The sequence below is a fragment of the Carcharodon carcharias genome, chromosome 10 (assembly GCF_017639515.1).
Source record: "Carcharodon carcharias isolate sCarCar2 chromosome 10, sCarCar2.pri, whole genome shotgun sequence".
Lineage (NCBI taxonomy): Eukaryota > Metazoa > Chordata > Chondrichthyes > Lamniformes > Lamnidae > Carcharodon > Carcharodon carcharias.
The window spans coordinates 128,353,180-128,378,830 of NC_054476.1; the positions used below are offsets into that span (position 1 = coordinate 128,353,180).

At 45.8% G+C, this 25,651-nt stretch overlaps 1 protein-coding gene across 2 annotated transcripts in view; it reads left to right on the forward strand.

Moving 5' to 3' along the window:
* Positions 1 to 13,267, forward strand: part of LOC121283151 (caspase-1-like) — a 40,625-nt gene extending 27,358 nt beyond the window's left edge. Inside the window, exons 7-10 of one of the 2 annotated variants that reach the window (XM_041197312.1) lie at positions 2,356 to 2,484; positions 5,112 to 5,221; positions 9,395 to 9,528; positions 12,860 to 13,267. In XM_041197312.1, the coding sequence (XP_041053246.1) occupies positions 2,356 to 2,484; positions 5,112 to 5,221; positions 9,395 to 9,487 (332 nt within the window). In that variant the 3' untranslated portion in view covers positions 9,488 to 9,528; positions 12,860 to 13,267. Of the gene's footprint in view, positions 1 to 2,355; positions 2,485 to 5,111; positions 5,222 to 9,394; positions 11,521 to 12,859 lie in introns of those variants that run through there. The other variant, XM_041197311.1, reaches the window with a different exon arrangement.
* Positions 13,268 to 25,651: the final 12,384 nt, after the last annotated feature.

Genomic DNA, 25,651 nt, shown 5'->3' on the forward strand with positions numbered 1-25,651 from the left:
CAGCCCCAGCAAATGTGACGTGACCGAGTCCAGAGGCTCGTCATCTGTCTCAAACTCTGCAGATTTTTGGCTTCCTGCAGTCCTCCAAGTGCCAGACACCTGGGAAGTCCCTGCCACCACCTGCTGTGGACCAGACAGTGCGATGTGCTCATCAGATTGTGATCCCAAGGCTACTGTAAAGCTAACTCCCACTGAGGTGTGTCTCCCTGCACTGATGGACGGTGTGGGTGAGCACTGTGACAGTACTTCAAGGAGGATGCCTCCACATTCCTCTTCTGAGGTTTCTTTGGGGCTTGATTGGAGGCCTGTGTCATGGACTCCATCGGCTGTTTCCCAGATGTGCCTGCGAAAGCAAGGGGAGATAATTAGTGCATGGCAGTGGCCTGTGAAACAGGACACATCACTTATGGCATGGTTGTCTGATGGACGTTGCACTGCTGGATCCTCACTTGGTGGATCACCACCAACCTCACCATTAGCACAGGACCAGTCCAGATCCTCATCGGCCAGCTGGATGACTCTGTTCTCAAAGTCTGTAAGCACCCTGATTTCAGACATCCCTCTAACAGTCTGCGATGAGTAGAGATGGAGGAAGTGTGAACAGGGGCCTGCCAGGCCAAATGATAAGTATGCCTGGCATGTGTGGGAGGTGAATGGTCCCATGGACGGGGTGAGGACAATGAAGGTGTGTGTGTGAGAGTGAATGGTGAACGGCCCTTGAACCGGCAGTGAGTGAGCGCCCTGTGGATGTGTGATAGGTTTGTGAGAGTGTGATTTGAGAATGATGAGAAGAGTGACTTTACCTGACGGAATGGAGGAGATCATTCATCCTCTTTTGGCAGTGGATGGCCACCCTGTTTTGCAGGGTGTTGGCACTAATCACCGCTGCCATTGCCTCCCAAGCCGGATTAATGAAGTTGGTGCCCATCTTGCGGCCAGAGTGGGGGTAGACGATATGACAGCGGGCCCCCACTGCATCCAAAAGACCCTCGAGGCCATGTCTTCTTTGCAGCAGTCGTGGACTGGAAGTACTGTGAGGTGTGCGCACAGCTGTACTTTAAGTATGGCGCCCGGCATGCTGAAGCAGCGAGGTGATGGCATGGTGGTCGAATGAGAGCCTGCCCACCATGGAAACAGCATGTCTCCCAGGAATGCATAATTAATGCGGTGGGTTTGGGACGATGCGGTGTGAAAAACCACCATTGCAACCAACAGTTAAAACCTTGGACGCTACTGCACAGAGCAAATCTGGGACGATTCTGCTCTAAGGGTCTCCTAGCAAGATGCCCGTGTGGAAGCACTCTTTCTCCTGATGACTCTTAAAAGATGAAATAGCACAGCACTTCCTCTTTTTAGGTGATGTCCTCAAAGAATTCCTGGGTTAAAATATTGCTAGAGTGTTGGTGATGTTTTGACGAAGTGTCCCAGAAAGTCTCCTGATGTGTTTCAGCGGTTCACTTCACAATGCAGCACGTGAATGTGAATGGTGAATATCCCTTTAAATAGTACTTGAAATTCACATTAACACCATTTTACTCCCAGATTTCTGGTTGCTGTCAGGGGACCCTCCTTAATGAGTGAAGACAGGCATTAAGTGGCAATCAGCCCTTGAATGGCCCTCCAGGCAGCCATTCATAACTAGTTTATGAAGATATCATATTGCTCAATATGTAGGCTAAACTGGAATTTCAGCTGAAGACTCCAACTTGGCCACCTTGGAGAACTTTTAGTGCCTGAACATACAGCCAAAAATTGCTCTCCTCCTTCGTATCCCTCCTCCCCACCGTGTATATTCTACAAAATAAATTCAGGGTACATTACAGGCAATAACAGCTCCTGTATTCATTAAGCTCCACTAAATGTGATTGACATTAGATCTTCTGTTGATAAATTTTATATCCTTAGATTTGTTGAATTTGAAAGTGAATGGCAGTACAAAGTGTATTTTCAGATTTTCATGTTATCCAGTGATAAGCTTAAAATCTGGTATTGAATTATTTTCCGTTTCAGGTAACAACCACAATACTGACCTCCAAGGCTGCAAATGCTTTTCATTTAAGAGAAGACAATTTTGCATTGACTGTCAATTAGAATTTCATTGCTGTTAATCATTAATTCAAAATTATTACTTCCTTTGAAAATATTCAACTCCACCTTAAGGATGCAACAATTAAACAGCGACAAGGAAAGGTGGTCAGTCAATAAAATTATCACATAGAGCTGTGACTTATCTGGTGTTACTTTGTAAGCAACATAATTGAAAGGAAAAATAACAACGTCAATCAGTCATAATTTGGGTCGTGTTCCGCTGAAGTGGGTTAACATCCTTGAGTAATGTGTGCGGTCTCTTTGCAGCAAACCTTGGTCATGCCTATGTCAGTGATTGTGTAAAGGCCGAATCCCCTACAGTCTATGAAGAAGACGGTCCCATTTACCAAGTTCACAAAGAAAGTGACTTCATCTGTTTCTGCTCCACCACTCCAGGTAACTGCGCATAACCAGCATAAACAAGCTCTGCTTCTCAATATCATGGCCGACAGTTCACTTCAGAGAATAGTCTCATGGGGTGCAGTTGTTAAGACAGCATCATTTTCCACATGTACGCTGACAACACACAGATCTACCTCACCACCAGTTGTCTCAGCCCCTCCACTGTCTCTAAATTGTCAGAATGCTCATCTGACATTGGCTGAGCAGAAATTTCCTCCAACTAAATAGTGGGAAAACCGAAGCCATTGCCTTCAGTACCACTGCAAACTTTGCTCACTATTTATCAACTTCTCCCTGGCAATTGTCTGAGGCTCAAACAGACCATTTGTAACCTTAGTGTCATATCTGACCCTGCAATGAGTTTCCAACCATGTATCCTTACAATCACTAAGACCTCCTATTTCCACTTCTGTAACATCTCCCGATTCTGCCCATGCCTCAGCTTATCTGCCGCTGAAACCCTCATCCATGCCTTTGATGCCTTTAGACTTGATTATTTTAACACGCTCCTGGCTGGCTTTCCATGTTCTACCCTACAAAAAACTTGATGTCATCCAAACCTCTGCTGCCCTTGTCCTAACTCGCAACAAGTCCCATTCACCCATCACCCCTGTGCTTGCTGACCTACATTAGCTCCCAATTAAGCAATGCTTTGATTTTAAAATTGTTATCCATGTTTTCAGATCCCTTCATAGCCTCGAAGCTCTCTGTAATCTCCGCCAGCCCACAACTCTCCAAGGTATCTGCATTCTTCTAATTCTGGCCTCTTGCGCATCCCTGATTTTATTTACTGTCACTGATGTCTTCAAGCTGTGATAGGCTTAAGCTCAAGAATTCCTTCCCTTCACCTCTCTACATTTATTTCTTCCTTTGAGACGCTCCTTAAAACATACCTCTTGAAGCTTTTGTTCATCTGAACTAATATCCCCTCATGTGGCTTGGTGGTATATTTACTTTTATAATGCTCCTGTTAAGTATGTTTGGACATTTTATGACACTGAAGGTGCTATATAAGTACGAGTTGTTGTTGTGAGACACCAACAATCAGAGAGACAGCAGAGATCAGTGGGCAACAGCAATTTTCCAAGAGAAATTATAGGGATCTGAGAGGTTAGTTCAGCACAAGGGCTGAAATATGCTCATGCCCACATATGATAAATTTCGTTTCACAGCAGCTGTTTTCAAGATTGAAATGGATCTGTCACTTGGAGAGAAAAGGAAGGGAGAAGTCCCATACCATAATATTAGAGCCATGGTAAGGACATTGTGCAGAGGCCCCCACCTACCCTCTCAAGTCAATTTAAAAGATCTCATGGCACTGTTTCGAAAAAGTGTAGGTGGGTTCTCCCCATTATCTTAGCCAATATTTATCTCTCAGTCAACCTTACTGACAGATTATCTGGCCTTGAGCACCAAATATCTGTTGACACTGTGTTAGCGCAGTATTGAGAGAGTGCTGCCGTTTGGAAGATATGTTAATTTGAGATCTTGTCTTCCCTCTCATGGCACTATTTGAATTTAATTGGTTATTTATCTCATTGCTGTTTGTGGGACTTTGCTGTGTGTAACTTAGTTGCTGCATTTCCTACATTACAACAAAGTGACTACACTTTAAAAAGTATTTAATTGGCTGTAAAGAGCTCTGATACGCTTTGAAATGATTAAAGATATTGCAGAAATACAAGTCTCTTTTTGTAGGACGGAGTTGTTTAGTTTAATTGTAGCGATAAATTGATAGCCAGGGAGTGTTGTTTCATTGTTTTTAGAGATCAGAAAGTGATTTCAAATATATTTACTCCTAGAGTGTTATCCTTTATCTTCCTTGGGAGACAGTTTGAAGAGTGCATTACATTGTAAATTGGAATGGTTGTATCAGACAGCCCAGGCTGAAGGGCCTAGCCTTATTTAGCATTCCAGGTTCAATGTCCAAAATCTGGCACCCTCGGGACTGAGACCGTGACAGGTTTTGAATTTTCCTGAATTTGGATTACCCACTGGATCAGATGAGAGTAGGCAGGTGATTAAGATAAGCATTTTGCTTTCAAGTTTCTGAACTAGCCTGAGGTTGTTCTATCTTTTGCTTCTGAGGTCAGCAACCCCTCCTGGATTCCTGTATTAACCCTTGATATATTCTTGGTGAGGCGAGTTTCTGGTATTTAATCCCTGTATTTAATGCCCAGGCTTCAGAGTGAGGGTGCCAAAATACTGTTCAGTGGTTCCAGTGATTCCAAGAATGTGACTTATGTAAGCACCCATATAACCACATATTGTATTTCAAAGGGTTTGCAATTAATCATTTTTTTTCTCCATTAACTGTGTTCTTTGGGCTGAGAGTAAAATGTCCGGTTTTCGGACAATTCTAATTTTCAGACAGCTGGATTTGGGGTACTGTACCTTTATTGGATGTTCTTGTATCAGGTGTGGTAAATGCACTAGTCAAAGCAACAGACAGAGTGATTCTAAATCTACAAGATTGATGGGTTTACCAATAATCTGAACAGTAGGAAGAAAGTGGCATAATTCAGGGGCCAGTTGAATGTTGTGGCTGCTTTCCTTTCCTATGGGTGACAGGAATCCTCCTTCCATTACCCACTAATGCTATTGTCCTTTTTGCTTTGCAGAAAATGTGTCCCTTAGGCACGTTCAAAATGGAAGCATATTCATCCAGAAGTTAGTCGATGTAATGAAGCAAAATGCATCGAAATTTGATGTTGAGGAGCTTTTCTTCAAGGTGAGGAAGCAAGATAACTATTGCAGGGACTGAAGGGATGACTAGGGAATGGGAAATTGTCCTTTATGCCATGGACCAATCCCTACCCTAGAGTTTGCAGAGATACCTGCTTGGTGGGCTCTGCCAATGCTGCTGTCTTATCTAAAAGCAAAATCCTGCGGATGCTGGAAATCTGAAATAAAAACAGAAAATGCTGGAAAAGCAACATTAAATACAGGGATTAAATACCAGGAACCCGCTTCATCAAGAATATATTGCAGGTTAATACAGGAAGTTGATAAAAGTTTCCCCTCATATGTTGGATATGACTGGAATTGCCTCAGCTTTCATCACCCATCTCCCTATCAGCAACAGGATTGCAGAAATAGAGAGATCATTTGAGGAGCAAAATGTGAACTTTCAACCACCACTCCCTACCCAACCTTTATTGAATATCATAAAAAGATATTGCTAAAGAAATTATCTTTCCACTACACTGTATCCAAAGTTCATATGTGACTCCTACGGAGTCCAACATTGGAATCTTAATCAAAAACAGAATTACCTGGAAAAACTCAGCAGGTCTGGCAGCGTCAGCGGAGAAGAATAAAGTTGACATTTCGAGTCCTCATGACCCTTCAACAGAACTAAGTAAAAATAGGAGAGGGGTGAAATATAAGCTGGTTTAAGATTGGGGGGAGAGAAGTGGGGGGGTGTGGGGGTGTGATGGTTGTAGGGACAAGCAAGCAGTAATAGGAGCAGATAATCAAAAGATGTCACAGACAAAAGAACAAAGAAGTGTTGAAGGTGGTGATATTATCTAAAAGAATGTGCTAATTAAGAATGGATGGCAGGACACGCAAGGTACAGCTCTAGTGGGGGTGGGGTGAAATAAAACTAAAAGGGCATAAAAGGTATAAATTTAAAAATAATGGAAATAGGTGGGAAAAGAAAAATCTATATAAGTTATTGGAAAAACCTAAAGGGAGGGGGAAGAAACGGAAAGGGGGTGGAGGAGGGTGTTCAAGATCTAAAGTTGTTGAATTCAATATACAGTCCGCAAGGCTGTAAAGTGCCTAGTCGGAAGATAAGGTGCTGTTCCTCCAGTTTGCGTTGAGCTTCACTGGAACAATGCAGCAAGCCAAGGACAGACATGTGGGCAAGAGAGCAGGCTGGAGTGTTAAAATGGCAAGCGACAGGGAGGTCTGGGTCATTCTTGCGGACAGACCGAAGATGTTCTGCAAAGCGGTCGCCCAGTCTGCGTTTGGTCTCTCCAATGTAGAGGAGACCGTATTGGGAGCAACAAATGCAGTAGACTAAGGGGAAATGCAAGTGAAATGCTGCTTCACTTGAAAGGAGTGTTTGGGCCCTTGGACGGTGAGGAGAGAGGAAGTGAAGGGGCAGGTGTTGCAGCTTTTGCGTATGCATGGGGAGGTGCCGTAGGTGGGGGTTGAGTAGTAGGGGGTGATGGAGGAGTGGACCAGGGTGTCCCGGAGGGAACGATCCCTACGGAATGTTGCCGGGGGGGGTGAAGGGAAGATGTGTTTGCTGGTGGCATCATGCTGGAGTTGGCGGAAATGGTGGAGGATGATCCTTTGAATGCGGAGGCTGGTGGGGTGATAAGTGAGGACAAGGGGGACCCTATCATGTTTCTGAGAGGGAGGAGAAGGTGTGAAGGTAGATGCGCGGGAGATGGGCCGGACACAGTTGAGGGCCCTGTCAACAACCGTGGGTGGAAAACCTCGGTTAAGGAAGAAGAAGGACATGTCAGAGGAACTGTTTATGAAGGTAGCATCATCAGAACAGATGCTAACTTCAAAAACAGTTCCTCTGAAATGTCCTCCTTCTTCCCCAACTGAGGCTTTCCACCCACAGTCGTTGATAGGGCCCTCAACCGTGTCCGACCCATCTCCCGCGCATCTGCCCTCACACCTTCTCCTCCCTCTCAGAAACATGATAGGGTCCCTCTTGTCCTCACTTATCACCCCACCAGCCTCCGCATTCAAAGGATCATCCTCCGCCATTTCCGCCAACTCAAGCATGATGCCACCACCAAACACATCTTCCCTTCAGCCCCCTTGTCGGCATTCCGTAGGGATCGTTCCCACCGGGACACCCTGGTCCACTCCTCCATCACCCCCTACTCCTCAAACCCCTCCTATGGCACCACCCCATGCCCACGCAAAAGATGTAACACCTGCCCCTTCACTTCCTCTCTCCTCACCGTCCAAGGGCCCAAACACTCCTTTCAAGTGAAGCAGCATTTCACTTGCATTTCCCCCAACTTAGTCTACTGCATTTGTTGCTCCCAATGCGGTCTCCGCTATATTGGAGAGACCAAACGCAGACTGGGTGACCGCTTTGCAGAACACCTTCGGTCTGTCCACAAGAATGACCCAGACCTCCCCGTCGCTTGCCATTTTAACACTCCACCCTGCTCTCTTGCCCACATGTCTGTCCTTGGCTTGCTGCATTGTTCCAGTGAAGCTCAACGCAAACTGGAGGAACAGCACCTCATCTTCTGACTAGGCACTTTACAGCCTTCCAGCCTGAATACTGAATTCAACAACTTTAGATCTTGAACTCCCTCCTCCATCCCCACCCCCTTTCCGTTTCTTCCCCCTCCCTTTTGTTTTTTCCAATAATTTATACAGATTTTTCTTCCCCAACTATTTCCATTATTTTTAAATCTATACCTTTTATGCCCTTTTAGTTTTCTTTCATCCCACCCCCACTAGAGCTGTACCTTGCGTGTCCTGCCATCCATTCTTAATTACCACATTCTTTTAGATAATATCACCACCTTCAACACCTCTTTGTTCTTTTGTCTGCGACATCTTTTGATTATCTGCTCCTCTCACTGCTTGCTTGTCCCTACAACCACCCCGCCCCCCCATCCCGTCTTCTGTCCACCCACCACAAACCAGCTTATATTTCACTTCTCTCCTATTTTTACTTAGTTCTGTTGAAGAGTCATGAGGTCTCGAAATATCAACTTTGTTCTTCTCCGCCGATGCTGCCAGACCTGCTGAGTTTTTCCAGGTAATTCTGTTGTTGTTTTGGATTTCCAGCATCCCCAGTTTTTTGTTTTTATCTATTGGAATCTTAATGCTGGAATTAACTGATTAATGCTTAAACGGTCTGGTTTATTGCGAGGCAAGTGGTAATACAAAAGTTAGTATTTATTTTGGGTTATTTCTGTGTTCCACGGATGGATAGCTGTGATTAGGGCCAGGATTTTGCCCTTGTCAGGAGAGCACGACGGGCAGGCCCGGGATCAGCGGCGAAGCAGACCGCCACATGCGATCAGGCCCCAACCCCATCGCCCATACTTTACACTGGAGCGGGTTGGGCACGCGCCTGCCTGCTTGGCACAAATTTCAGCCCCAGGGGTGCAGTGACTATGTAGGAAATCAAGAGGTTTCCTGACTGCCAGCAGGAATAGTTCCATAGGCTGTGTTATTGACGCACAACACCCCCCTTTTTACCGTAGGAATCCTGAAGAATTCCTCGCCCTTTCATTGGAGCCAGTCTGCCCCTGCATGCGGTGCTGCCGAGCTATTATGTGTATTTACATGGAATTTTGCTTCAAAGCATCTTTGAAGTGAGTGACATCTACAGTAAAACGAGTGTCGCTGTAATGCACACAAATTGCCTACGACAGCCCATGTTCATAATGACTTTCGTATGACATTAGATAATTGGCTAACTACCCTTAGTTCAAAATATTTTAAAAATTCAAGTTTTCCCATATGTATCATGCCTGGTGCACCCGGACAGAGAAGTCTGTGGAGTCCCTCACTTGTCTGGTCTTCCCCCACAGTGACCGAGAAATGTGAATTTAGTCTCATTCTACCTCCAGTTTAGTTTTACACTAGCATTTAAGCAGCAACATTAGAGTGACAGCATGCAGTAGGAGAAGTACAGGGACTGGAGAAGCATGAGGAAATGGGCATATGAATGTAAGGATGGAGAATTGTGAACATTCAGAAATAAGATAATAAAAGATGGGGGAATATGGAAAATATGCAGCAGCATTACTATAAGCAATAGGAACGTGTTTGAAATGGGAGCTATATTGTGATACCATGCTAGGCAGTAGCGAAGCCCATCCACAGGTTGGTTGACCCTGTTGGGAACTGTTGCCGTAAATCTTAGTTGGTAACTGGAACTGTGTGACTTCTCCCCTTTCAGGTCCAGCAGTCATTCCAGACCTTTACCAGACAGCTACCTGTGAAGGAAAGAGCCACACTGATGAAGAAGTTTTACCTGTTTCCTGGCATGTAACACATCAGTTCCCAGAAGCAAACCTCTACGCCTGACCCCAGGTCCTGCAGCAGAATTACAGAGCATGCCTAGAGATCAAAATTTCCCTCAGATCTGTGACTTGCATGCATTCAGTACTTCTTGGAAAATTATTTTTTTTAAAGCTTTCATTGCGGTGATGGGGTATTGTGTGATGTTGCAGGGAGGTTATGCTTTACAGAATAAGCTGATAATTATATATGGTGCCTAAAGATACAAATGCCAGTTGCTTCAGATCCTAATTATAATCATACTAAAATAATTAGTGCTTTTATTTACTTTGCTAGAGGATTAGTATATTCCTTCACCAAGTCTCAAGCAGTGTCACAGTAGATCAGCGCATTGTTAGTGTGTGCAATTTACTGTTGCATATATGAATACCAGACTATCAAACCTGCTGAGAAAACCTACTATTTGGGAACCTTCTTTGTCTACAAATCAATCCAAATTCAAGGGCAAAGGTCATCCATCTAACCTCTGCTGTTAACCTACCCACTCTGGTATGATGTTTCTGCTCTCAGGAGATACTAGTTTTAAAAGTATCGGGATTGACTTTTTTGAGAGGATTTGTCCTTTTCTTGGTCTCTTGGCATTTTTCCTGGGATTGAATGTTTATTTGCTTTCCCTTGCTAGCTTTCAACTTTCCATGCTACCACTCAGGGCACCTTGCTCATTGAACTGCTTATGCCATCCTGCCACCTTTCAGCACAGAACGCTACAGAAAATGCCCATTTTCAAACTTTGATAGCAGCAGGAAATGCAGGAGCCACTTTAAGAAGCAGCACAAGCACATTTCTGTTTCTTCCCAGCAAATCCCAGCCTCTTTACTTCCACTGCATCATAGGAATAGGGGTAGGCCATTCAGCAACTGAAACTTGCTCCACCATTTAGTTGGCTAAAGAAAGATATACTTGCCTTAGAGTATGTGCAACAAAAGTTCACTAGATCGATTCCCTGGGATGAGCAAACTCCTCTCAAGAGAGATTGAGTAGAATAGGCCGAGATTGTGTGGAGTTTGGAAGAATGAGACATCACCTCATTCAAATCCATAAAATTCTTCGAGGATTTGACAGAGTAGACGCTGATAGGCTATTTCCCCTGGCTGAGGATTCAAGAACTAGGGGGCAGTGTTTCAGGATAAAGGATCAACTAAGATGAGAAATTTATTCACTCAAAGAGTTCTGAATCTATGGAATTCTCTACCACAGAGGGCCAGAAGGGATGCTGACCCGCTAAATATATTCAAAACTGAGATTGATAGACTTTGGGCAATAAGCAAATTAAGGGATGTGGGACGGGGTGGGAAAATGGAGTTGATGTAGAAGTTCACCCATGATCATATTAAATGGCAAAGCAGGGCCACATGACCTACTCCTGTTCCTATTTCTTAAGTTCTAATGTTCAATTAGACCATAAGTGGCTTGTACCTGAATTGCATTTACTTGCCTTAGCTCCATATCTCTTGATATCCTTATCTAACAAAACTATGTTGATCTCAATCTTGAAATCTCCAATACACCCAGAAGCCAGTCATTTGGGCATGAGAACTCCTGATTTTTACAACCTGTCGTGTGAAAAAGTGGCCTATCTCTCATTTTAAAATTATGAGCTCTCATTCTTGATTATCCCACCAGAGCAAATAGTTTCTCCTTATCTACCATATTGAATGCTTTTAACATTTTAAACATCTCAATTGTATCATCCCCTCAATCTCCTGGTACGCAAGGGAGTACAAGCCAATTTATGTAACCTGTCCTCATGTTTAACCCTGTAAGTCATTCTGGTGATTCTGCACTGGACCATGTCTAAGGCCAGTATATCCTTCTTAAAGTACCATGGGCAAAACTGAATGCAGATGAGGTCAGACCAAGGCTCAGTATACAACATGTAATTTGCAACACGAGTATATAATCAATATTTACATGAGGATACTCCAAAAACTCTTTAATCCTACAGTTCAGCTGGGGATAAAAACAAAAAACTGCAAGTGCTGGAAATCCAAAACAAAAATAGAATTACCTGGAAAAACTCAGCAGGTCTGGCAGCAACGGCGGAGAAGAAGAGTTGACGTTTCGAATCCTCATGACCCTTCAACAGAACTGAGTGAATATTAGGAGAGGGGTGAAATATAAGATGGTTTAAGCCTTCCCCCTTACATCTTCCAGACTGAATATTGAATTCAACAACTTTAGATCTTGAACTCCCTCCTCTATCCTCACCCCCTTTCCGTTTCTTCCCCCTTTTGTTTTTTCCAATAATTTATATAGATTTTTCTTTTCCCACCTGTTTCCATTATTTTTAAATCTATATCTTTTATGCCCTGCTACTCTTTCCACCGCACCCCCACTAGAGCTGTACCTTGAGTGTCCTGGCATCCATTCTTAATTAGCACATTCATTTAGATAATATCACCACCTTCAACACTTCTTTGTTCTTTTTTGTCTGTGACAACTTTTGATCATCTGCTCCTATCACTGCTTGCTTGTCCCTATAACCTCACCACCCCCCCCCCCCACCCCCACCTTAAACCAGCTTATATTTCACCCCCCTCCTAATATTCACTCAGTTCTGTTGAAGGATCATGAGGACTTGAAACGTCAACTCTTCTTCTCCGCCGATGCTGCCAGACTGCTGAGTTTTTCCAGTTCAGCTGGGGAGGTGGGGTTGGTGTCAATGCCAGGCTTTGGCAGCAGAGGGCAGTCACTGCCAGATTTTGCTATGTGGGGTCTCATGAAGTGAGGCCTGCCATTGTCTGTGTTTGCATAGCTGTCATGTGCTGCAGACCACAACCATTTTTTATTCTCTTCAGTGAAAGCCACTCAATCCAAAATTTTTTCAACAAATCCAAAATTGTTGAACCCAGCAGGTGTAGTATTCTCATTTTCACCGACCCTTCTGAATGTTGAAAAACCCTGTACTGTTGTTAGTTTAATTCAATCACTATTGTTAGCATTGAATGATTTTTAATGTTTCTGCTTTTTAATAAGTTGAGATTTATTTCCATTTCATTAATTATGGTCTAGGTTATTTTAATTGTTTTAGTGTTAATGCTGTTAGAGAAGATTCAGAAATCTAGCAACAACCATATTCTTGGAAAATAAAACTGGCTGAAATTTTAATTTTTCTTTTCCTAAAAATGTGTTTTATTGTTTTATACAAGGGATTTCCATGTTTGAGCTCATGGTTTGAGACAGAGTGTAAACTATGCTACAGACTGCACCATATTGTTGGGTATAGATATTGAATGTCATGTTACACAGTTTTATGGTGGGGCTACTCAGAGTCAAGGGCGGGATCCTTTACTGCCAGGGAGTTGGGGCTCATGGAGTGCTAATGGATCTTTTACTCTTGTAGACGGACACAGCATCAGTTTAATGCCCCATCCAGAAAATCATAAGTACAAGGCAGACACTTCTCCCCAACTCAAACAGTACATCTCCATGTTGAATATTATTTGGAAGAAGCAGAGGCTAGCAAGGGCAAAGAATGTACCCTGAATGAGAGACTTCAATGTCCATCGCCAAGAGTGGCCCAGAAGCAACACTATTGACTGAACTGACTGAGTCTTGAGGACATATATGGGCCAGACCACACCTGTGGCAGGAAGAAATGGGAAAAACCTACTTGCTACGTCACCACTAATCTACCTGTCGCAGATGCAACTGTTCATGACAGTATCGTTAGCAGTGACCATTGCACAGCCCTTGTGGAGATGAAGTCTCATCGTCACACTGAGGACACCCTCCATTGTACTGTGTTGTACTACCATCATGCTAAATGGGATGAACAGAATCCCATGAGGTGCTGTGATCCATTAGCAGCAGAGCATTCCATTTGTCTTCCTAATTATTTGTTATACCTACGTGCTAACATTTTGTGATTCATGTACAAGGACACCCAGATCCCTCTGCACCTCAGCATTCTGCAGTCTCTCCATTTAAATAATCTGCTTTTCTATTCTTCTTGCCAAAGTGGACAACCTCACATTTTCCCCCATTCTACGCCGTTTGCCATTTTTATGCCCACTCACTTAATCTACCTATAACCCTTTGTAAATTCTTTGTGTCCTTCTCACAACTTATTTTTCTCCCTATCTTTGCATTGTCAGCAAGTTTGGTTACAGTACACCCGATCCTTTCAACCACATCATTAATTCAAATTATAAATAATTGAGGCTCCGGCACGGATCCCTGTGGCACTCCACTAGTTCATTTACTAACTTGAAAATGACTCATTTATCCCGATTCTCTGTATCCTGTATTTGGAGGTAATATGTTAGCGTGGATCCTTTATCCACGCTAATATATTACCTCCACACCATGAGCTGTTCTCTTGTGTCATGACCTTCTTTGTGGCAACTTGTTGAATGCCTTTTGAAAATCCAAACACACTATTCATTCCCCTTCATCCACCCTGCTTGTTACATCCCCAAAGAACTTTATTAAACTTCTCATTTCTATAAGACAGCAGAGTGGAAGAGGAGGATAGATAGCCCTAATAGTAAAGGATGACGTAAGGACATTATTGAGAAAGGGTCTTGGCTCAGAAGATCAGGAAGTAGAATCAGTGTGGGTGGAAATTAGGAATAACAAGAGTCAGAAATGCTGATAGGAGTAGTGCAGAACCATCCTAATAGTAGTTAACCATTGGATGGAGCATTAAATAAGAAATTATTGTCGCAAAGGCAATATAATAATTGTGGGTGACTTTAATCTTCATATAGACTGGACCAATTAAATTGGAAAAGGTAGCCTAGAAGGTGAGGTTGTAGAATACTTTCCTAACCATTTCCAAGAGCAATATTTTGTGGAAGCAACTAGGGATGAAGCTATATTAGATCTAATATTGTGTACTGAAGCAGGGTTAATTAGTAAACTCAAAGTAAAAGATCCGTTGGGGAATAGTGATCATGATACAATTGACTTCATCTTAAGTTTGAAAGTGAAATACTCAAACCACTAACAAGAATCTTAAACTTAAAAAATGTCAATGACATAGGTTTGAGGGAAGAGCTGGCTAAGGATGGTTAGGTAAATAGACTAAAAGGCATGGTGGTAAATAAAGGGAAACATTCAAAGGAACAATTCAAGATGTTTGACAAAAATACATTCTATTGAAAAACAAAAACTCAGCAAGGAAGATGCATCCATGAATTACTAAGAAGGTTAAGGATGGTTTTAGATTAAAGGAAAGGGATTACATTATTGCAAAGAAAAGCAGAGGGTCTGAGCCTTAGGAATGTTTTAGACACCAGCAAAAAGGACACCAAAAAGTTGATAAGGGGGAAAATAAAATATGAGAGTAAACTAGCCAGGAATAATTAAAAATGATTTTAGAGGTTTTACAAGTGTTTGAAAGGAAGAGAATAGCTAAAGTAAATTTGGTCCCCTAGAAGCAGAGACAGGAGAAATTGTCCTGGGGAATGAGGAAATGGCAGAGACATTGAACAAATATTTTGTGTCTGTTTTGATAGTAGAAGACACTAGTTGCATATCAGAGAGACAAAGTAACCGAAGGGCTAAAAGGTGCCAGGAAATTAAGATAATTAACATCAGTGGAGAAAAAGCACTTGAGGAATTTAAGGGACTAAAATTCAACACGTTTTCAGGACCTGATGGCCTACATCCAAGAGTTTTAAAAGACATAGCTGCAGAGATAGTGGATTCACTGGTTATAATTTCCCAAAATTCCCTAGATTCTGGAATGGGCCTAGCAGATTGGATGTTAGCAAATGTTACACTGCTATTCAAGAAAGGAGGGAGAAAGAAAACACAGAACCACTGGCCAGTTATCTTGACATCAGTCATCAGAAAAGAACTGGAATCTATTATTAAGGAAGTCTTAACAATGCACTTAGGAAATCATTGTATTATCAGCCAAAGTCAAATGGTTTTATGAAAGGGAAATTGTGTTTGCTAAGTCTATTAGTTTTCTGAGGATGTAACTATAGTAGCGTTGATAATGGGGAACCAGTAGATGTAGTTTACTGAGATTCCCAAAAGGCATTCATTCGATAAGTTCCTGAGCACAGGATTAATATGAGGCAAGATAAGGGCTCGTGAAGTTGGGGATAATATATTAGCATGGATAGAGGACTGGTTAATGGATAGGAAGCAAAGAGTAGAGCTAAATGTGGCATTTTCAAGTTGGCAGAATGTGATTAGTAGAGTGCCGCAAGGATCAGTGCTGGGGCCTCAGCTATTTACAATTTATATTAATGATTTAGATGAAGAGACGGGGGTAATATATCTAAGTATGTTGATGGTAAAAGCTAGGTCGGAATGCAAGCTGTGAGGAGGACGCAAAGAGACTGCAAGCAGATTTAAACAGGTTGAGTGAGTGAGCAACAAGGTGGCAGATGGAAGTGTGAGGTGATTCATGATGGTGGTAAGAACAGAAAAGTAGAATATTTTTTAAAAGGCATGAAATGTGTACATTTGATGGTCAGAGAGACTTGGGTGAACTCATACAAGGAGCATAAAGTTAGCATGCAGGCACAGCAAACAATTAGGAAGGCAAATGGCATGTTGACCTATATTGTAAGGGGACTACAATACAAGAGTAAATAAATCTTGCTAGAATTGTACAGGACTTTAGTGAGACCACACCTGGGATAATGTGTGCAGTTTCAGCCTCCATATTTAAGGAGGGATATACTTGCATTGGAGGCAGTACAGTGAAGAATCACTAGACCAGTCCCTGGGATGAAAGGTTGTCTATGATGAGAGGCTGAGTAAATTGGACTTAAATTCTCCGGAGTTTAGAAGAATGAGAGGTGAGCTCATTGAAACGAGATTCTGAAGGGGCTTATCAGGGTAGACATTGAAAGGTTGTTTCCCTTCTGGAAGATGGGAACAGAGCCCCAGAACAAGTTGCTGGACATTTTGTTAGGTTGTGGGGGAGCCAATAGTGTTATTGTTGCTGGACTAGTAATCCAGAGACCTAGGGTAATGCCTTGGGGATCCTGGTACAAATCCTGCCATGGCAAATGGTGAAATTTGAACTTAATAAAAATCTGGAATTAAAAGCCTAATGATGATCTTGAAACCATTGTCACTTCTTGTAAAAACCCATCTGGTTCACTAATGTCCTTTAGGGAAGAAAATCTGTGGTCTTTACCTGGTCTGGCCTACATGTGACTCCAGATCCACTGCAATATGGTTGACTATTCGATGCCCTGTGAAATGGCCTAGCAAGCCACACAGTTGTAACAAACCGATACAAAGTCACAAAAAAGGAATGAGACAGGACGGACCACCTGGCATCAGCCTAGGCACTGGAAACAACAATGGCAAACTCAGTCCTGTCGATCTTGCAAAGTCCTCCTTACTAATATCTGGGAGTTACTGCTAAAATTGGGAGAGCTGTCTCACAGGCTAGTCAAGCAACAGCCTGGCATAGTCATCCTCACGGAATCATACCTTACAGATGTCCCAGACACCACCATCACCATCTCTGAGTATGTCCTGTCCAACCAGCAAGACAGACCCAGCAGAGGTGGTGGGGCACAATGGTATACAGTCAGGAGGGAGTTGCCTTGGGAATTCTCAACATTGACACCAGACCCCGTGAAGTCTCATGGCATCAGGTCAAACATGGGCAAGGAAACCTCCTGCTGATTCGCACATATCACCACTCTGCCCCCCCCCACCGCCTCCACCACCCCTCTTCCACCCCACCCATCACATTGAGGATACCCTCCATCGTGTTATGTGGCATTACCACTAAATGGGATAGATTTCAAACGGGTCTAGCAACTCAAGACTGGGCATCCATGAGGTGCTGTGGGCCATCAGCAGCAGCAGAATTGTACTCAATCTGTAACCTCATGGCCTGGCATATCCCCCACTCTACCAGTACCATCAAGCCAGGGGATCAACACTGGTTCAATGAAGAGTGCAGGAGGGCACGCCAGGAGCAGCACCAGGCATACCTAAAAATGTGGTGTCAACCTGGTGAAGCTGTAACACAGGACTACTTGTGTGCCAATCAACATAAGCAGCAAGTGTTAGACAGAGATAAGTGATCCCACAACCAACGGATCAGATCTAAGCTTTGCAGTCCCGCCGCATCCAGTCGTGAATGCTGGTAGACAATTAAACAACTCACTGGAATAAGAGACTCCACAAATATCCCCATCCTCAATGATGGGCGAGCCCAGCACGTCAGTGCAAAAGACAAGGCTGAAGCATTCACAACAATCTTCAGCCAGAAGTGTGAGTGGATGATCCATCTCAGCCTCATCCGGAGTTCCCCAGCATCACAGATGCCAGTTTTCAGCCAATTCGATTCACTCCACGTAATACCAAGAAACGGCTGAAGGCACTGGCTAGGCTATGGGCCCTGACAATATGCACATGGGATACAGGGTAATTTGATAAGGTGGATTCAAAACTGGCTTAGTAGTAGGAGACAGAGGGTGATGACAGAAGGATGCTTTAGTGTCTGGAAGCCAGTGTCCAGTGGAGTACCACAGGGATCTGTGCTGGGTCTCCTATTCGTCATTTATATAAATGACATGGATGACTATGTCGGGGGTAGGATTAGTAAGTTTGCAGATGACATAAAGATTGGCTGGGTGGTTAACAGTGAGGCTGAGTGACTTGGGCTACAGGAAAATATAGACGGGTTGGTCAAATGGGCAGATAAGTGGCAGGTGGAATTTAACCCTGAAAAGTGTGACGTGATACACTTTGGAAGGAGTAATTTGACAAGGAAGTATTCAATGAACGGCATGACACTAGGATGTTCTGAGGAACAAAGGGACCTTGGCATTTGTGTACATAGACTTCTGGAGGTAGAGGGGCATGTTAGCGGGGTGGTGAAAAAGGCATATGGGACACTTGCTTTTATCAATCGAGGCATAGATTACAAAAGTAGGGAGGTCATGTTGGAGTTGTATAGAACCTTGATGATGCCACAGCTGGAGTACTGTCTGCAGTTCTGGTCACCACATTATAGGAAGGATGTGATTGCACTGCAGGGGGTGCAGAGGAGATTCACCAGGGTGTTGCCTGGGATGAAACATTTAAGTTATGAAGGGAGGTTGGATAGACTTGGGTTGTTTTTGTTGGGGCAGAGAAGACTGAGGGGTGACTTGATCGAGGTGTACAAGATTATGAGAGACATGGACAGGGTAGATAGGGAGCAGCTGTTCTTAGTTGAAGGGTCAGTCACGAGGAGACACAAGTTCAAGGTGAAGGGCAGGAGGTTTAGAGGGAATGTGAGGAAAAACTTTTTTACCCAGAAGACGGTGATGGTCTGGAATGCACTGCCTGGGAGGATGGTGGCCTCACATCCTTTAAAAAGTACCTGGATGAGCACTTGGCACGTCATGACATTCAAGGCTATGGACCAAGTGCTGGTAAATGGGATTAGGTAGGTAGGTCAGGTGTTTCTCATGTGTCAGTGCAGACTCAGTGGGCTGAAGGGCCTCTTCTGCACTTTGTGATTCTGTGATTCTGTGAACATTCTGGGAATATTACTGAAGACTTGTGCTCAAGAGCTTGCCACGCCCCTAGACAAGCTGTCCCAGTACAGCTACAACACTGGCATCTACCCAGCTATGAGGAAAATTGCCCAGGTATGTCCTGTACACAAAAAGCAGGACAAATCCAACCCGGTCAATTTTTGAAAGGTCATGAGGACTTGAAACGTCAACTCTTTTCTTCTCCGCCGATGCTGAGTTTTTCCAGGTAATTCTGTTTTTGTTTTTGTTTTTGTTTTGGATTTCCAGCATCCGCAGTTTTTTGTTTTTGTTTTTATTTTTGTTTTTATACCGGCCAATTAGCTTCCCATCAGCCTACTCTTGATCATCAGTAAAGTAATGGAAGAGGTCATCATCAGTGCTATCAAGTGGCACTTGCTTAGCAATAGCCTATTCACTGATGCCCAGTTTGGGTTCCGCCAGGGCCACTCAACACCTGACCTCATTACAGCCTGGATTCACACATGGACAAAAGAGCTGAGCTCCTGAGGTGAGGTGAGAATGACTGCCCTTGACATCAAGGCAGCTTTTGACTGAGTGTAGCATCAAGGAGCCCTAGCAAAACTGGAGTCAATGGGAATCAGGGAGAAAGGAAGATGGTTGTGGTTGTTGGAAGTCAGTCATCTCAGTTCCAGGACATCACTGCAGGAGTTCCTCAGGGTAGTGTTCTCGGCCCAACCATCTTCAGCTGCTTCATCAATGACCTTCTTTCCATCATAAGGTCAGAAGTGGGGATGTTCGCTAATGATTGCACAACGTTCAGCACCATTCGTGACTCCTCAGATACTGATGCAGTCCATGTCCAAATGCAGCAAGACCTGGACAATATGCATGCTTGGGCTGACAAATGTCAAGCAACATTGGCACCACACATGTGTCAGGCAATTACCATCTCCAACAAGAGAGAATCCAACCATCATCCCTTGATGTTCAATGGCATTACCATCACTGAATCCCCCACTATCAACATCCTGGGGCTTACCATTTACCAGAAACTGAACTGGACTAGCCATATAAATACTGTGGCTTCAAGAGCAGGTCAGAGGCTAGGAATCCTGTGATGATTAATTCACCTCCTGACTCCCCAAAGCCTGTCCATCATCTACAAGGCACAAGTCAGGAGTGTGATGGGATACTCCCCACTTGCCTGGATGAGGGCAGCTCCCACTGCACTCAAGAAGCTTGATACCACCCAGGACAAAGCAGCCCACTTGATTGGCACCACATCCACAAACATTCACTCCTTCCACCACCAATGCACAGTAGCAGCAGTGTGTACCATCTACGAGATGCACTATAGACCAAGGCTCCTTTGACAGCACCATCCAAACCCATGACCAATACTATCTAGAAGGACAAGGGCAGCAGATAGATGGGAACTCCACCACCTGGAAGTTCCCCTCCAAGTCACTCGCCATCCTGACTTGGAAATATATTACCATTCTTCACTGTTGCTGGGGAGAAATCCTGGAAATCCCTTCCTAACAGTACTGTGGGTGTACCTACACCACATGTACTGCAGAGGTTCAAGAAGGCAGTTCATCACCACCTTCTCAAGGGTAGCTAAGGGTGGGCAATAAATGCTGGCCCGGCCAACAATGCCCACATCCCGTAAATGAATTTTAAACAACAAATTTAGGACTAAGATGAGGAGAAATTTCTTCACCCAAAGGGTTGTGAGCCTTTGGAATTCTCTACTCCAGATGGTTGTGGATGCTCCATCATTGAATATATTTAAGGCTGAGGTGGACAGATTTTTGGTCTCTCAGGGAATCAATGGATAATGGTAACGGGCGGGAAAGCGGAGTTGAGGCAGATCGGCCATGATCAAATTGAATGGCGGATCAGGCTCGTTGGGCCAAATGGTCTACTCCTGCTCCCATTTCTTATGTTCTACTGTCTAACATGATTTCCCTTTCATAAAAGGGAATTTTGATTTTCTAAATATCCTGCTGCTCCTTTGTTAATAATGGATTGCAGCATCTCCCTGATGGGTGGAATTTTCCAAGCTCACTGGCAGCAGGCGTATAGGTGGCCTGCGTGGAAAATATGGTGCAACCTGCTTCACAACAGCGTGGAGGCAGGTTGCGATCATCTGCTCAGCCCACCAATGACGGGCCACGTTTCCCACCATCGGTCGGTGGGGAGCTAATTGTAATACATTAGCATATAATTAAAAGGCCATCCCGCCAGGCCCTTAGAACCCCGCCATATTGTCCATCCACATTGGCGGGAAAGCACACCGACGTGTTTCACAACAGCACGCAGGCGATGTGCACTTGGTGGCCTTCACTTTTGGGGAACTGAGGTGACTGAGCAGCAGCGTTCACCAGAGCTCGCCTGTTGTATACAGGCCTCGGGGCACCGAGAGGCGGGGGCAACTGATGCCTGGCCCCACTAACGACTGCCAAGGGGTGGGGGGATTCTGGGGGCAAATGCTGGCCAGCCTCGGAGGCGACTGCTTAGTCTTGGGGTGGGGGGGTGAGGGTGGGGAGTGTCCGAGGGCAAGTGCTGGCCAGCCTTGGAAGTGACTGCTGAGGTGGGTGGGGTGGGGGGGAGAGGGGGTGGGGTAAGTGTCTGGGGGCAAGTACTGGCCAGCCTCGGAGGCGACTGCTTAAGGGGGGTGGGGGAGCCAAGTGCTGCCCTGGCGCTGCATCCTGCGCACAAGAAATCGAGATGGGGGGCAGGGAAGCAAGGGAAGTGGCTATGCATTAGGGACATCTGTATAAACTGACCATGCCTCTGCATCTGACAGATCAGGCACATCCACAGTGATAGGATTGGGGTCGGGCTCCTAGACTGCCCACCCATGCAAGCAACACAGAGGCACCAAAGGGCCACCAAGCGCTCCATACCTTACTCTCCCATGCCCTGACACAGTCCCCAGCACAGACTTCAAGTCCGCCACCACTTTATTAAACAGTGGAGCAGTTGGACTGCACACGTTGTACAATCTCCTCGTCAACACTGGCCATGTAGCAGTCACTGCTGGAGGCACTCACAGCCCCTTGCAACCTCAGCATCCTGGTTTGGACCAGTGTCCTCCATATTGCAGGTTGATAGGGCAGCCATCCGAGGGGTGACCAGCATACTTTGGGAAGCATTAAGGGGCGGTCACACAGGGCCAGGAAATGTGCTTAATTCGGCTATGATAACCATGTCTCTCTCTGTCTTTCATGCTGCAGGAGGACCACATCAGGATCATGTATCCTGGTGACCTAGCTGTATGCCTGATGGCCTACAGAGACTGTAGAAGATGGAGGAGAAGCTCCTGGCTGCACAAAGGCAGGAGCAGCAATCTCATGAAGAAGGGGCAGCAGGGGCTCCTGCACACGCTGCCCAGGAGTGACAGGGAGCTGTGGCTGGTCAGCTGGTATGTGACCACCAGAAATACATCCTGCAGGTATGCGCACTGTTTCCAGGGAGTGAGCACAACGCCTACGTCTGAGTCGCTCGCAGATCCATGCAATCTTCTAGGGTCCACCGAAGCTGCAGGGTCGGCTCCTTGGGGACGGAGGGCTACCCACAGAGGCAGTGGCGGATGACACCCCTGCAGCAGCCTCAGACGGCAACAGAGCGATGGTATAATAAGGCTCACGTAGCAACTTGCAAATTGGTGGAGCAGATCATTGAGATGCTGAAGATACGTCCGGTGCCTGGACTGGTGTGGTGGAGGCCTGTAATACAGTTCGCAGCGGGCATTATGCACCATTGCTGTCTGCTGCATCCTCTGAAACCTGGCACTGCAATGGGGAGAGGAGCTGCATGCCTCCTCTGATGAGGAGGACGCTGATGGAGATGAGGGTGAGGAGGTCCTCGGCAGTGACAGTGATGGGGATGAGGCTCTCGCACTGGCTAGATGAGGCAGGCGCGCTCAGGAAGCCCTCATAGCTGCCAGATTTGTGGAGGATGATGATGACATGCAGTGAAGTGTCCCCATTTAGCATAATCTGCTCTTTGCCAGCACTTTCAGTTTGGCTTATGGCAGCGTCAATACCCTCTGTGAGAATTTTCCTGTCATGGAGATGTAGTGGAGGCCTAATAGTCACTCGATTGCAGGAGGATGATGACAACATGCAGTGAGGACACTCCATAGGTCTTCACATAGCCTCTGAGAATGTCTGACTCCTGTCTGGCCAAGGATAGATCGCTTGCGATCAATGATCAGGGCCATCTTAGAGACGCAGCCATGAAACTTTAGGCACACCTGAGCTTGGTCCACCTTCAACACCTCTACCCCTCAGGAGCTGGTGCACAGCATCACTGATCACAGATGCTGATGGGATATGGGCCGGCTCCACCTTATAGGTGCTGAGAGCGCACAGAGAGTATGAGAGAACCCTGTGACGCCTGCCCACTACATTCTGGCAGCAATGACCAGCACCGCCAAGGTGCAGGCATCAGTAATATTTCCAGGGAGTGTGAGGCTGGACCATCACTATGGTCTGAAGGCTGCACAGAGCACAGGCAAGAGGCCCTGGACTGAGACACCTGCCTTTTATTTTGTGTGGAAAGGTTTCACATCTGACTGACACGAACACTGCTTATCAGAACAAGGAGCCACAGGTAGGGAGATATTCTTAGGAGTTTATTTACAATAGTGAACAGTATGTACCAGTGATCAACACCCCTGGCCAGGCTGTACAACCCTGCCTCTATGTCTTGGTGCTCCCTGGACATCCACAGCAGAGGTGGAGGCAGCCTGCTGACTGTGACACCCTGTCTGCGATGACTTTAACGGGCGTCCTCTGGAGGGCGGAGACTTGCTGGGCACCGGCCTGCTTTCAGAGCACTGCTGTGTGGCAGTGGAAACCTCCTCGGCCTGTGAAGCTGGAACTGCTGGGCTCACAGGAAGAGGGGAGTCAGATGGGCCGGTCACTCCCAGAGTCACCCGGGTGGATGGCCCCACAGTGTGCACCTGCTGATCCTCTTCCCCATGGGTGCCCGAACGCCCCTGTCTGACTCCGTGAGTGGAAGGGGTAGCTGGAGTGAGTTTGAGCTGCCAAGCACCCCTCTCGTTTACACACTGTTGGGGGCCAACCAAGGCATCAGCAATGGAGTTAAGCTCGGGTAGCAGTGCATGAATGACGTCCTGGACCAAGGTCTCCATGGAGGCCGCCATCCTGCCAGTGTTGACCTCGGTGCGTTGCAATGTCAGCGCTATCCCCTCAGCCTGAAGACGGATGGACTCCTCCATCGTGCCTTGCAAGTGCAGTGGACATCCCTTCCTGTTGTTTCCTAGCTTGCCTTTGTAGCTCCAGCAACTGTGAAAAGACTGAGTCCAGAGGCTCGTCATCTGACTCGGATTCAGCAACGTTCTGGCCTCCAGCAATCCTCCGAGTGCCAGGACCTGGGAAGTCCCTGCCTCCACTTGCTGTGGATCAGAAAGTGCGATGTGCTCACCAGATTGTGATCCTGTGGCTACTCTAATGCTAGGTCCCACCGAGGTGTGTGTCTCTGTGCTGGTGGAGGATGAGGGTGAGCGCTGTGAAGGGACTTCAGCGAGGGTGCCTTCAGATTCCTCTTCAGAGGTTTCTTTGGAGCTTGATTGGTGGCCCTGGGTCATGGACTCTGTCAGCTGTTTGGCAGATGTGCTTGCGAAAGCAAGGGGAGATAATTAGTGCATGGCAGTGGCCTGTGAAAGAGGACACATCTCTCACGGCATGGTTGTCTGATGGATGTTGCACTGCTGGATCCTCACTTGGTAGAGCAGCGCCGACCTCACCATCAGCACAGGACGGGTCCAGATCCTCGCCGGCCACTGGATGGCTCTGTTTTCGAATTCTGGCAGGACTTTGATTTCCAGCATCCCTCCACCTGTCTACGACCTTTCCCTCCTGTTGTGAGCCAGTTTGTCTTGCATGGATAGAGATAGGGAGAGTGTATCAGGATGCCTACTGGGCCAGATGATATGTGTGCCTGGCCTGTGTGGGTGGTGAGTGGTCCCATGGATGGGATGAGGACAATGTCGGTGTGTGTGAAAGAGTGAATGGTGATGTCACTTGAACTGGCAGAGTGAAGGCCCTGTGGGTGTGTGATGGGTTTGTGAGTGTGTGAGTTGGGAGTGATGAAAAGAGTGACTTACTCTGGTGGAAAAAAAGAGATCATTCATCCTTTTGTGGCACTGGGTGGCTGTCCTCCTCTACAGGGCGTTTACACTGACCACCGCTGCCACCTCCTCCCAAACCAGGTTGGTGACTTTGTTGCCCATCCTGTGGCCAGAGGGGGGTAGAGCACATCCTGGTGGGCCTCCACAGCATTGAGCAGTCACTTGAGGACCTGTCATTGAAGCAGGGGACTGCAGTCTTTTGTCCTTTGCTGGCCATGTCTTCTGGGCAGCAGTGGTGATCTGCTGGCGATGACCACTTTCCTGGCGGCTGCCTTTTAAAGATGGCAGCCGGCGTGATGCAACAGCGGGATGATGGTGGGCAGGTGAATGAGAGCCCGCTCACCATGGAAACAGCATATTTTGTGGGAGTGAATAAATAATGAGGTGGGTTCGGGATGATATGGCATGAAAACCCAGCATTTTCATCGGTGGGTGGGACTCCATTTTACCCCCCACTACCTCACTTAGTGCAATTCTGGGAAAATTCCACCCAATGACAGATGTTAGGCTAACTGGCCTGTGGTTTCCTGCTTTCTGTGTCCTTCCTTCC